Below are 14,792 nucleotides of genomic sequence, written 5' to 3'. Positions count from 1 at the left end.
CATAATTTCAAATGGTTGCTGCACGAGGCAGTTGGTAAGGTAAGTCTACTTGTACTTACTAAAATTTCCTTTCCTCATAAATCCTCACTTTTGCTTCATTCATATTATACTTACATAGCATTCTAGCAGTATATATACATATGCTCTGTGTGTGTGTGTGTGTGTGTGTGTGTGAGAGAGAGAGAGAGAGAGAGAGAGAGAGAGAGAGTCTGTGTGTGTGTGTGTATTCCCCTGCCTGCCACAGTCAGCAGACTCTTGGAAAATTATAATCAATAATTCCAATAAAATATCCATGGTACAAAACATAACTCCAAAACAAACTATTACAAAATTAACAGCAATATAACAAAATAAAATAAAAGCCATTAACAGCAGCCAGAAAATACAAACAATGAATAAATAGATAGCAGCATTCATAATTCAAGACCCATCTTAAATAATTCTGCTTTAATAATTTTCTAAAACTTGATAAGATGGGGACTGATTGAAGTTCAGACTGACGGGTATTACAAAGCATTGGCACAGCAACAGAAAAATAATGACTGCAGGTTTCCATTCTCCTTACACCACTAAAGCAGGGAAGTACAGGTAGCCTTTGGGTTACAACTGCAATTGGGACTGGAATTTCTGTCACTAAGTGATGCAGTCGCAAAGCATGACACCACGTAACTGCATCACTTAGCAATGGCAATCCTGGGAATCCCCGTTGCTGTCATTAAGCAAGGACTGCACAGGTCATTAAGCAAGGACCTCACATGACCGTGACGTGGGAAGAGGCACTGAAACTACATTCCAGTCAAGCAGTTGGGCAGGCAATAGGGAGTGCAAGTGGGCGGATGCTGCGGGCGGGCACTATGGAATGTGGATGAGTGGGGGGTGCGGTGCGTAAGTGCTATAGAATGAGACGATGGGCGGGTGCCACGAGGGGGAGGGTGCCACAGGTGGGCACTACAGAGTGTGGGCAGACAGGCATGTGCTGCAGGTGGGCGTTTGGGAGTGTGAGTGGGTGCTGCAGGTGGGCACCAGGGAGTGTGGGCAGGTGGGTGCCGTGGGTGGACACTAGGGAGTGCAGGCAGGTGCTACAGAGTATGAAATCCCCGTGCCACCTGGGAACTCCTCAGGAAAAAAAATGGTGGGAGCAGAAGTGACTTATGGGAGTGACTTGAGACCTGCTGCTGTCTTCCCCATTGACTATGCTTGTGGAAAGCCAGCAGGGAAGGTTGCAAATGACAATCACGTGACTGTGGAATACTATAACCATCATAATTGCGAGCTGGTTGCCAGGCACCCGAATCATGATCACTTGACTGTGGGGATGCTGTGATGGCCACAACTTTGAGGACTGGCCTTAAGTCCCCCTCATTCAGCGCTGTTGTAACTTTGAACGGTCACTGAATGAGTGGTCATAATCTAAGGACTACCTGTACTAGCAAATTCTATTGGGAACTATATGTTAAGTGAGTCAAAGCTGGATAGAGAAGATGGTCCTGAAGGTACCTCAGTGTCAATCACACAGGGCTTTAAAGACCAAAACCAGCACAGATAACTGATTTGGACCCAAAAGATATTTAGTGCAAGAGGAAACACACTTCCACTTGCAGAAGCACAGTACTACCTGTTTCTGAAAATGCTCTGATGTGAGGAACTGCTTTGGGCAGACAATGGGTACAAAGGTGGATGTATGAGACAGGAAAGCTTTATTGCACAAGTTTATTGCCCATTCTTCTCTGGGTCCTATCAATGGAACCAGATGATGCACTATTCTGCTACATACAAGCTTAGCATTGTTAACTTCCTTTACCTTTACAATCACTGATCTATTCATTTACTCAAGGTGAGTTTGACGCATTTTTCAAATAAAATAGTTACTTTCACTCCTAAAATCTCAATCTCTCAATAAGGCTTGCTGCATTTTACCTGTTTCTAACCTTCATTTTTATTTGAAAGGTAACTTAAAATGTGATTGAAGTGCAGCAACTGTAACATATTTAGAGACATTTTTGGAGTTCCAGGTCAGTTTCTCACCACCCCAGTGTAACTCAGCTTGTTCTTTAAGGGTTTTACAAAGACATTCATTTCTTTGCTCAGCCAAAGTCACCATCCTGTTTCTCTAGGCATTTTATTTCTAACATCCAACACTGAAAATTATAGGGATACCTCTATTTATACCTTTGGGGGATTTCACTATTTTTAAAAATCCATTTTTTTCAGTTGGGAAGAAACCAAACAAAAACAATCCATTTCTGCCTTCACATACTTAAGGTAATTAGAGGAAATGCCACAAAACGTTAGAATTTCTCCTACCTATTGTCATAAAAAATTATATTATTCTATACTGTAGAGAAGAATCAGCATTTGTTCAACTATTAATAAGAAATAACAATCTAGTACATTCTCTCAATCTTTTTCACCATGTAGCAGCTGCAACTGATGTGATCAAAATAAGATAATGGAAATTATCCTTGTATATGAAATTACTTAACACAATACAGGTAGTCCTTGGCTTATGTCCATTCTTTCAGCAACCATTCAAAGTTACAGTGGTGCTGAAAAAAATGGACCTATGACTGGTCCTCAAAGTTCCAGCCATCACAGCACCCCCGCAGTCACGTGATCGCGATCCAGGCATTGGGTGCCTGGCTCGCGATTACAACATTGCAGGGAGCTGCAGTCACATATTGTCATTTGCAAACTTCCCTGCTGGTTTCCACAAGCAAAGTCAATGGGGAAGCTAGCAGGGAAGGTCACAAGTCACTCCAGTAAGTCACTCCTGCTTTTTCTCCCACCTGCAGCACTCTCCCCACCCTCATGCAGTCTACAATGGCCCTCCCAGGCCCTCCTCCAATTCACATGCGGCCTGTGCTGGCCCTCCCAGGCCCTTCCCCAGCCTCCTGCGAGTTACATATAATCTGTGCTGGCCCTCCAAGGCCTCCCACAACTCACATGTGGCTGGCATTGGCCCTCCCAGGCCCTCCCCAGCCTCCTCCACCCCCCGCCACAGCACCCCCATCTTCTAACTTGGGACTCCCTCCTCTTCCCGCTTAATGACCTACGCGTCTTGTGAGCTGCCCAGGATTGCCAAACTTAAGCGATGCAGTCACGTGACGTCACACTTTACAACCACCTTGCTTAGTGATGGCAATCCCAGTCACAACTGCTGTCGTACCACAAGGACTACCTGCATTTATGAAATTATGTTTATTTAGACCTCCTTTCAAGTTCAATAGTATTTATTTTGTAAGCAGCAGCACATTACATAAAGCTGTTCAGATTCACTCAGAGTTGGACTCTTGCTACACAGGTCCCAGTCTAGGTTGGGAATAGTTTGAACCTGATGGTCCTGATGAAGTGGACAGGGTCCTAGGAGTTATGAGCTCAGCCACCTGTATTCTAGATCCCTATCTCTCTTGGTTGGTTAAGGACTACCGATGGATGACTTGTAGTTGAGTCAATTTGGTGGTTAATGTCTATCTGCAGAAGGGGGTGATAACGCCTATTCTGAAAAAGGTGACCATTTGCTCTCTCCTCAAGAGGCAATCACTGAAGAACTGGACAATTTTCAGCCAGCCTCCAATCTTCCCTTTTTAGGGAAGATTGTTGTTGAGAAGGTGGTTGGCTTGCAGCTCCAGAGAGCCCTGGAAATTATCTGGACCCCTTTAAGTTGGGAGTCTGATCTGGTTACAGCACTGAAACAGCATTGATTGCACTTGTCAATTACTTGTGGTGGGTTTGGGATGGGGTAGTGTATCCATCCTAGCTTTCCTTGCTCTCTTAGCAGTCTTCGATACCTTCAATCATGGTATCCTTCTGGATTGGCACAGGGATTTGGGAGTGGGAAGCATCATATAACAGGACCACTTCCAGTCAGTCTTGGTAGGGGAAAAAGATTGAGCCCGAAGCCCCTGCTCTGCAGGCGTCTTCAGGACTTTACTCTTTTCCCACTCCTATTCAACATCTTCATGAAGCCACTGGGGAAGGTCATCTGTCAACACAGGACAAGGTATCATCAGCGTGCTGACGATGATATCCATTTACACATGTCTGTCCTGGGCTGACAAGTGATGTCATCCAGATTTTTTCCCAATGTCTGGAGACTATGGGAGCCTGGATAGGGAAGAAGGGCTTCAGCTCAATCCTGACAAGACTGAGTAGCTGTGGGTTTTGAGGCCACCCAGATCCAGAGACTTTCCATCTTTATCTCTGAATGGTATGCCACTCCCTCAGATAAAGTTGGTGTGCAATTTCATGATTTTCATTTCTGCTTTTATCATATTTTATTTTATAATACAAGCCACTCAGAGTCATCTGGAGTAGACTGGTCTCTAAATTTACTAAACTAAATAAAATAAATATTATTTATTTAAATTTATTGGCTGTCCAACTCCAATGGACTACATACAAATACAACTGAAGGTCCTCCTGGACTTATAACTCTGGTAGTCATGGCTAGAAGGGCCTTTGCACAGGTTTACTTTGTGCCAATTGTGCCTGTTTCTGGATCAGGTGGCCCTACTCACAATAATTATGCCTAAGTCACTTCCTGGTTAGATTAATATAATGCAGTCTAGATGGGGCTGCCCTTGAAAGGCATTTGGAAGCTTCACCTGGTCCAGAATGCAAGAGCATGGCAGTTTTGGCTATTCCATGTTACACCCATGTAACACCTCTGCTTTGTGAGTTGTACTACCTCTTTGGAGCTTTGAGGTTCAATTCAAAGTGATGGTTGTTACTTTAAAAATCCTACATGGTACAAGGGCAGGTTATCTGAATGGCCCTGACACTGGTGGCCTTTCATGGGTGTTAAAGACCAGGATGTTCTCTCAGGCATTTGGGCCAGGAGTTTAAGTGAGCCCCATTGCTTGATTGCTTATTATTGTCTCAATGATTTGAATAGGAATGACCCCAGGCATATTCTATACAGATAGTCCTCGACTTATGACAGCAATTGGGACAGGAATTTCAATTGCTAAGCAATGCGGTTGTAAAGCACAATGGCATCGCTTAGTGATGCAATCCCTGCAGTCCCGGTTGCTGTCATTAAGTGAATCCCACAGTCATTAGGTGAAGCAACTTCCTGCTGGCTTCTCACAACCAAGTCAGTGGGGAAGCTGGCAGTAAGTTTCAAGTTCCAGGCAGCTGACAAGCAGGCCATCAGACAGGTAAGTGGCTGCTGCTGGGTGGGGGAGGGTGCAAGAGGGTGCATGAGGGAGGTGTGGCGAGACTCAGGGAGGGTGTGTGAGGGTGCATGAGGGTGTGAGGGAGGTGTGGCAAGGCTCAGGGAGGGTGTGTGGGGGTGCATGAGTAGCTGGCATGGTGTGAGTGCAGAGGGGCTGTAGGAGAGTGCACGGGTGGGGGGAGACTTATCCCAGTGACTTGTGACTTTCCCATTGATGTTCTGGGGAAGCCAGCAGGGAAAGTCGCAAATGGTGATCATGTAATCGTGGGGAGCTGCACCTGGTTGTAAGTGCAAGCTGGTTGTCAAGCGTCCAGTCACAATCATATGACCCCAGGGGTGCTGGGATGGCTGGAATTCTGAGGACCAGCTGTAACCACCATTCATTCAGTGCTGTTGTAACTTCAAACTTTGAATAAAACAAAACCAAAGATAAAACAAAACATTGAGCCATTTTGCTCCCAGTTTCAGCAAACTCAATTAGCTTTGGTTGCTGGAGTGACACTGACTTCCCTGACTAAAACTTTGTGATAATGGGGAGGGAATTTAATGGAATTCTTGGTTTCATTTTAGACATAAGTTTTCATCTACAGTAACAAACCAGTCTTCAGTTCAGTTAGCACTGAAAGCTTATAAGTATGTGGTTGGTTTAGTTCTAGCAAATTCAACTGAAAAACAAACAGGGAGTCCCCATATTTCCCTTTGAGTATGAAGATTGCTCTCATTTTTTATTTTAAAAAATCCTCACCTTTGCTTCAAATACAATAGATTGTTATATATGTACAATTGCAATATCTGATCCTGCTCCAATTTAGTTTCTTTGCAATTGGGGAATTCTTCTGAAGTAAGACACGTGGCATTTGGATGTTTCCTGGTTAAAGGACTATAATTTTCAACAGCAAATAGCTATCAAACTTTAAAAATACTTTAATGAGAGTTCAGCATCCTCTTATGCTATTGAATGGGAAGCATACAAAGCATATCAGAGAGTAAATAATTTTCTATTTTCACATAAGGAGTAAAAATAAAATATATTACATGAAAAACAGGAACATTTTTATTGTGTTGGGTTGCTAGTCATTCCTCTCTAGTTCTTTACAGGGAATTGTAAAGTGTTAGGAATGAAGTGACTAAATTGCTTTCTGTTAAGATAGACTCTACATTATCATGTCTATGGCAAACATTTTTTAAATCTAGAGAACAAATGGATAAAGTATGTACATACAGATGAAAGAAGTATCATACTCAAGGGTTTTATTCCAATTATTCGGGAGAGGGAGAGGGAGAGGGAGAGGGAGAGGGAGAGGGAGAGATTGCCCGAAGACATAAACTTCAGATGTCAGGAATTTTACAAAAAAGATAAAGATTCCATGGCGAAGCAATTCATTTATGGGAGAAATCCAGGTGGAAGGTGGATCAATTAATATGCTATTTGAGGAGGTCCAACATTAATATCATCTACTAAAAAATCCAGAGTGACAGTATCTTCAGTTAAACTTTTAGGGCTTATGAATCCTCACTAATTTTAGAATATTTCACACATGCTTTATAAAGTAATATAGCTATAAAATATTTATGTTCAAATCCACTAAATTTGATGGTAAGATGATAGGAAGCATTAAATAAACAACTTAAATGTTCAGTACTAATTCCTGGAATATTATCTTTGTATCTGTAATGTCACCTTTTGGATAGATCTAAAATTATGATTAATTTAATGAAAATATTGTTGAACTAATTTGATGACAAAGGAAACCAATACTGCATGCTTTTATGAGCAGGTATTTGCTTGTTCTGTGAAGCTGACCTCTGTTAACAGGAGATGATAAACTGTTCCTTTTACAGCTGTGATTAGCCCTTTTTTCTCTCTCTCTCTCTCTTGTTATCCCCCTCCTTTACTTAAGGCGCATATTTTAACAGGCTATATAACACAGAATGCATTCTTCTTCTCCTCTTTCTATTAATAATAATTACTACCACTAACTCTTATTACTATTAATAATTAGCTTATTAATGTATATAGGGAACTCTGCAATAACCCTGACAATAGCAGATTCAGAGTCTGCTTCTCATTTCATTTCTTCTCATTCTCTGTTTCTATTAGTAATTAATTGTAACAGCAGAGTTTTTGTAATGTGAAGTTAAGGGACTGCAGTCTACTTCTGCCCTTGGGCAAGTGTTATGTAAATTTAAAGAATGAATATTAGAAAAATAAAAGTCTCCTCTAAGCAAAGCAAAGCAAAAAGATTAACATGTTTTACCAAAAGCTTAGCAGGAGAAACTAAGCTGTTATAAGAAGAGTATGTGAGGGGCAGGTAAGAGGTGTTGCAATTTTGGATTAACAGATTTTCCAAACTGATGCTTGAAGTACTAGTATCAGGAAAAGAGGGTTGTTTATTTAGTACTCATCAATAAACTGAGCGATCAACATTTAGTATTATTGAATTAATATTGTCCAATTATAGACTCTTCAGGATTCATACATAATTGTTTTAATCATTCTCTCTATGCTAAGTCAGTGGATCATAAATTGTTGGTGGGGATTTGAATCACATTTTAGAAACTTTTTATATCAGAAGACTCTCCCACTCAAAATATATTCATAATATTTTTTTCAGAATATATTCAAATTTAACTTGATAGATATTTAGCAATCTGGTAATCTGGTCAGCCTTCCAAATATGAACATGCTTTCCTGTCTTTAACACCTCACCACGCCTTTAGATTATCTCCTAAAATCTCACTTCATGGTATTTAAACTTAAATAATATTATGTAGATGCTATTGTATAACTTCCTCACATCATGTTCCTCTGAAGTTAATAACCTACTCTGACAATAATGACGTGTAAATATATCTTTGCTAAATGATAATGGTTTCATTAAGCAAATGGAACAGAGATAATAGAATTCTTTTCTATGGCCTTGTTTTCATTACATTTAGTTATTAGATTTACAGTCAGGACCAGAAATTTGGAACAAGGATAAGTGTTTTGGCACTTGGCCTCTGTACACCACCACACTGAAGTTGAAAGGAAACACACCCAGATGGGAGCAAAGTCAGGATTTTCAGCTGTAATTCAAGGGGTTTGACAAAAGCAGGGCACTAACCATTCAGGAAGTACTGCCAGTGGGATACACACCCATCATTGGTGGCTCATAAATAATGGAACAAACCAACATCATTACAAACATAAGGATCGTCTTTAATACCTGGATGAAAATCCTTTGTAGTCAATGACTGCCTGAAGTCTGGAATCCATGGACATGACCAAATGCAGTTTCCTCCCTCGAGATGCTTTGCCAGGCCTTTACTGCAGCTGCCTTCAGCTGCTGCTTGTTTGAGGGTCTTTTTGCCTTCAGTCTTGTTTTCAGTAAGTGAAAAGCATGCTCTATTGGGTTGAGATCAGGTGACTGACTTGGCCATTGAAGAACATCCCACTTCTTTGCCTTGAGAAACTCTTGGGTAGCTTTTGCTGTATGTTTTGGGTCATCATCCATCTACAATATGAAGCAGCATCCTATCAGTTTGGCAGCATTTGACTGAATCTGAGCAGAAAGTATAGCCCTATACCCTTCAGAATTCATCATGCTGCTTTTATCAGCAGTCAGGTCATCAATAAATACCAGTGATCCGGTTCCATTGGCAGCCATACAAGCCCATGCCATAACACTGCCTCCACCATGTTTGACATATGATGTGGTATGCTTTGGATCATGAGCTGTTCCTTTCCTTCTCCATACTTTTCTCTTCCCATCATTCTGGTGCAAGTTAATCTTGGTTTCATCAGTCCAAAGAATCTTATTCCAGAACTGGGCAGGCTTTTTTGGGTGTTTGCTGGCAAAGTCTAATCTGGCCTTTCTGTTCTTGAGCGTTACCAGTAGTTTGCACCTTGTTGTGAAGCCTCTGTATTTATATTCATAAAGCCGTCTCTTGACTGTAGATGTTGACAATGACATCCCTACCTCCTCAAGAGCGTTCTTGACCTGGCTAGATGTTGTGAAAGGGTTCCTCTTCACCATGAGCAGAATTCTGTGGTCATCCACTTTGGTCTTCCAGGTCTTTTGCTGTTGTTGAGCTTGCCAGTTAATTCCTTCTTTTTCAGGATATTCCAAACTGTTGTATTGGCCACTCCCAATGTTTTTGCTATCTCTCTGATGGGTTTATTTTGTTTTCTCAGCCTAATGACGGCCTCCTTCACTCGCATGGACACCTCTTTGGACCTCATGTTGAGAGTTCCAGTGAACAGCTACCAAATGCAAATATCACACTCAGAACCACCTCCAGGTCTTTTATCTGCTTGACTGGTCATGGGGTACCCAGGAAACAGGCCACACCTGGCCATGCAGCTGCTTGTCAACCGTTCGTTCCATTACTTATGGGCCACCAACAATGGGTGTGTGTGTGTATGCCATTGGCTGTACTTCCTGAATGGTTAGTGCCCCACTTTTGTCAAACCCCTTGAATTACAGCTGAAAGTCCTGACTTCACTCCCATCTGGGTGTGTTTCCTTTCAACTTCAATGTGGTGGTGTACAGAGGCCAAATGCCAAAACAGTTATCCTTGTTCCAATATTTCTGGTCCTCACTCTATATACTGCCTTTATTTTATACATTATCCATTTCATCTATTTCCTGAATGACACAGAACTTTGGCCCCTGCTAAATATGAGTGTAACAAGTTTCATGCTGCTGAAACAGAATTTTTATTATGTTGTGCCAGGCAACAATTCTGGGAAAGTGAGAGTAATCTAGTAATTGGCTTGCTTTTAGACTTAAAACAAATTAAGCGATGAAACAGTTTGTCTTCTGTTCATGATATAGATGGCAAAGTTGAGAGACTCATCTTTTTTAACAGAAAATGAAATTACCATAGCTATCACAGGAGCAAGTCACTTTACCTTACTCTTTAAGGAATTATAACTACAATTAAATGTATGAAAGTGGAGAACTCCTGGTTCTCATTTTCCATTTAATTACTATTAGTGTCCTGTGTTTTTACTGCTTATTCTATTGAATGTGTATGCTGAATCTTCTTCAGATAGTTCCCTATCCTTTATTTCACTGAAGTCCTCTGTATGATAGTCCTCTGCAATCAGACCTTGATCCATCTGAGATGTAAATCCTGGGAGAAACTGCTGGTGATCCCTCTCTTCCAAGAAACCAAGGGTTATGAAGTTTTCTTAGCAACATTTTTGGAACTGCCTTCTTGCCAAGTATAGTCATCAGAACATTAGTGTCAGGCCCAGCCCAAGAACAACGACAAGACAGTCCAGTCCAATATAGTTCCTTTATTAGCTCGCACCTAATAGACAGAATCTCGCCAGACTAAACCTATGCAAAAGCAACTAGTGGATATACCCCGTGAGACTCTAGGGAGGGGCTATCCTCATCTTATTTGTCTTCCCACGCTCCTGCTGTGGACTGAGAAAGTGTTTGCTCCGGAATGTCCTCCTTCCCCCCTGATAACCTTGATCCTCCATTCCAGTATCTTCCTCGCTCATGCCATCCATTACAATTAGGTTGTGTTCCAACACCTTTGCTTAGCTCGGTATAAAGATTGCTAGGAAGGTTTCTCAATTGCTAAATTTGAACTTTTCAGTAACTTGGACATATATGTAAGAAGATATAGTGGATTTAATTTTCCACATTTCCAGATTTATCATTGGGCCTTTATTTAAGCTTTATTTATTGATTGGAATAAGGTACCTCAGTCTTAAGCTCCTCCTCAGGTTCATCTTGAAATTTATTATGAGAACCTATTAAAATCCTGTGCAGATAACTAGAATCTAACTTGTTTACTTGGGATCACCTTTAATCCTCTCATCTAATCCTTTAAGATATATATGGAAAATCATCGGGTCACAGAAACGGTTTTGATCCTTTTCCCCATGAAAAAGTTAGAACTTCAGAGGCAATTAATTAATTAATTAATTGGCTTTGGAGAAAGCCATAGAGGCTTCTGAACAAGCATCTACTGTTACAAGAAAATTGTTGTGGGGAAAATAGGAGGAAGGAGTATGTTGTTGTTTGCCACCTTGAGTTATTTATAAAAATAATAAAGGCAGGATAAAAAAATCTAAAAAAAATAAAAGAAGATTATGAAACAGACATTAACCATATATTGAATACTGGAATAACGAGCTTCAATGCTCTGTTTTTGTGAACTAATGAAGGTTTGCCTAAAAGCATGTGACATTCTTTTTTATCTTAAAATGAGTTTAATCAGTAAACATTATATTGCACGTGTACTGGACACTTCAATAAAGATTGTATGAAATTACCTTGATGCTAAAAATGCAATTCAGAAATCTGAATATTCACTTACATGGTATGGACTTTTCCTATTATTGCTCCATTTCAGGGTATAATCCACAGAGTTGTTAACTTTAGATGGATAATTGCCAGTTATGGATGTATATGTTTTGCTTGGCTGTATCTCCAGCAAGCTGGAATTGCAAGCCATCAAAAACTATGGACTTTTTGTGGATACGGAATTTCTAAAATAATTATTATACAGCAATGGAAGATAAACCTGTATATGACTTGTAGCAATGGCTTATTAATGTGTACTATCTGCCAACATAAGAAGTAAAGTTATTTTCAATAATAGATAAGGAAATGTGCTTTTAAGCCATCTTGTCAATTCTTTTGCTATTATTTTGTACACAAGATAAATTGCCAGCCATTTTTCCTTCTTGGGGATGGGGACAAATGTTGATGTAATATTTTTTTCATTTAGTTTCTGCTTGTAATCTTTCTTTTTTCATTCCAAATAGTCTGACACAATAAAGCTTTAAAATGGTAGAGAAGGAATCTAAAAAGGACCTCCTCTAGTTCAGTACCAGCCACGTTTGCTAAGGTTTGGCCTACAGAATAAGATAGAAGAGAACAGTCACACACCTCTTAATCTTGCTTACATCCAGCTCTACCCGAGAATTTACTTGATCCACAGTTTTGCTTTTCATTCCAGCTGCTATTTGTATTTTCTTTTTTTTAATAACATTAGTCACTCATGAGGTAAGATTTTTTTTAGATTAGATGCAAGGAATCAGGAGAAAGAAAACTGCTGCTCCTTCTTCCTGGACTGAGGGGAAGGGGGAAAAAACTAGATATGTGTGTGTGTGTGTTTATATAATCAGTTTCAATTTATGAGAGGCAAGATATCTCAATGATTATCCTAAATGAAAGGTTTTCTGAGGTGACCAGATTTGGTGCCATCACCAGACTGTGGTAAACCTGAACTTTGAATAACAGACTATAGTTTCTCAAAATGTAGGTAATTTCTTTCAAATTCAGAATCAGAATATTTATTTTTAAAATATAGCAGTTAGGTTTACATGTATGTCTGCATATGCAGCCACACACACACACACACACACACAGAGCCTAAATTATACCCTACCCTTCCATTTAAATGGGAATGTTAAAAGTATCACAAATATTACTTGGTGACTACTACTATGGTTCTTGTCTGAAATTTTACAGGTGTTAACAAGGAAGGACATATTAGAAGACAACAATAGAGCCCACCAATGGTGCTTACAAAAGCTTGCCCACATCTATCCAAGTAGGTGAGAATTTCATAACAAGCTGTATGCTCTGATTTAAGAGATAGTTTGCATTTATTGTCATATATTGTCCATCATTATTAAATAAAACTGAAAAGATATACCTTATGTCACATTACCATAGTATCAGAAGAAAAGATTCCCTACCTGACTGATTCCAGAAGGAGGTATTTTATATGACTGAAGCTTCTGCTTCAGCAACTCTGGGTCACTGTGGCGGAATGGGCACCCTAACAAAAAGAAAAAGGGGAGAAAAACCAGGTGAACACACCCACATACCCACTCATAAATTTGCATAGCAGAACACCTGAGAATCTAGCAAAGTAGTGCTTATTTATTATCTACCAGATTATAAATAAGAGAAAAATAACTATCCCCCTATGCAAATTTTTCAACAAAATCTGTTCAGCTTGGGTATTTCTGGTTTTATAGCAATCTTGGGCCTACAACCTGACACAATTCTCAACCAACATGCTGGTGCAGATATTTGGGAGTAGTCCTGGCCTATCTGGAATGCAGCAGATTGGAGAAAGATATTCTGCAAGCTCAGAATATATAATTCAATAGGCCAAGGCTGCAATGGGTATGAAAAGTTATAAAAAAAGACACTACATCACCAGAAGAAGCTGCAATAGCTTACAAATAATTCAAAATATGTGTACTTTTACCTAGTGGAAAGAAAAACATGTTAACATAGAGTACTAGCTAACAATAATTAAACTGGAGTCTTGGTACCCGGCAGTGTTTTGCTTCATTTATTTCACTGGGATTGTCCATACTGACTTAAAATTCAAGTATCACAGCTTAAATGTCATATGTATTATAATCAAATTTAGATTATTGCTTGTGAAGTCAGTAGACACCACTGGTTGTACACTACTTTCAAATATGGAGGAAAGTACTGTATCACTTTAATATTGTTGACTCCCGGTGACTGCCTGGACAGTCCCTGCAGTTTTCTTGGCAAGGTTTTTCAGAAGTGGTTTGCCCTTGCCTCCTTCCCAGGGCAGAGAGAGAGCGACTGGCCCAAGGTCTCCCAGCTGGCTTCGTGCCTAAGGCAGGACAAGAACTCAGAGTCTTCTGGTTTTTAGCCTGATGCCTTAATCACTACACCAAACTGGCTGTCTCTTTAATGCTATAAATATATATCCTAAACAGTATTAGTGGTATTCTAATTCTGCATGCAAGCCTGAATGACACTGAGGAACATAGACAAAATGACGATGGGACTAGACAATTGTTATTTATCCTCTTTACAAAAGAAAAAAAAATACTTATCCATATATCTTCCTCTAAATGCAATTATCTAGGCATAGGAGATCTATACTTTAGGGTATTGGACTTAACTGACTGGGAAGAAATAAAGAAGAAAGTAAACAATTCACTGTAATTGGCCAGTGACTTCCCACTGTCAGAGGAAAAGGAGTCTCTTAAAGGAAAAGCTAAACATCTGGAAGAAAACCTGATTTTATGCAATTTGTGGAAATGTATTACAGTACTCCATTCTAGAGAGAATCATTAGATTTACAACATCACATACGATTCCAGAGAGTATCTGGGTTCTGAAAAAAATCAAATGATTTATAGCTATTTGACAGTTTGCTGGCAAAGAGAAAGTACTGAGGAACTTGTTGCTCTGAAACATTATGGGGATGAAAACAAGCAAGAGAAGAAGCACTGCAAGGCTCAGTGGAGCACTGACTGAGTGAATCTCTTTTGCCTGACCTAGTTCTATAATAAGACAAACCGTCAGAAGAGGAGCAGCACACTCAGCTTGGCAGTGAAGGCTGACTTCAGCGGCAAGACGAGCTTCTGCCGATAACACGGCCAGCCAATCCGTTGGCTTCTGAAGCTGCTGGGTGAGTGTGCATTACGAGCATGTCAGGAAGAAGCACTTACCATGATAATCCCCTTGGCCTGGGAGATTGGACAGGATAATTTTCATGCAGCTAAATGGAGTATAATCTGTTCTCTTGCCTTCTTTTCCATAATTATGCCGGATGCTGTAAGCATATCCTTTATCAAACTGAATAGTGAAAACAAACAATA

General features: G+C 40.1%; 1 protein-coding gene across 1 annotated transcript in view; it reads right to left on the bottom strand.

The window, feature by feature from the left end:
• The window catches only part of PRIM2 (DNA primase subunit 2), a 103,248-nt gene that overhangs the window by 12,642 nt on the left and 75,814 nt on the right, over window positions 1-14,792 (bottom strand). Inside the window, exons 11-12 of the mRNA XM_007420059.3 lie at window positions 14,643-14,769; window positions 12,891-12,973 (exon numbers count right to left, since the gene is read on the bottom strand). Of these exons, the coding sequence (XP_007420121.1) occupies window positions 12,891-12,973; window positions 14,643-14,769 (210 nt within the window). The remainder of the gene's footprint in view (window positions 1-12,890; window positions 12,974-14,642; window positions 14,770-14,792) is intronic.

The sequence above is a fragment of the Python bivittatus genome, unplaced genomic scaffold (genome assembly GCF_059951505.1).
Source record: "Python bivittatus isolate LINGU-HERP-01145 unplaced genomic scaffold, Pbiv_v1 ctg000020_np1212, whole genome shotgun sequence".
NCBI classification, from domain to species: Eukaryota; Metazoa; Chordata; class Lepidosauria; order Squamata; family Pythonidae; genus Python; species Python bivittatus.
This window is presented reverse-complemented; position numbering and strand designations above follow the sequence as displayed.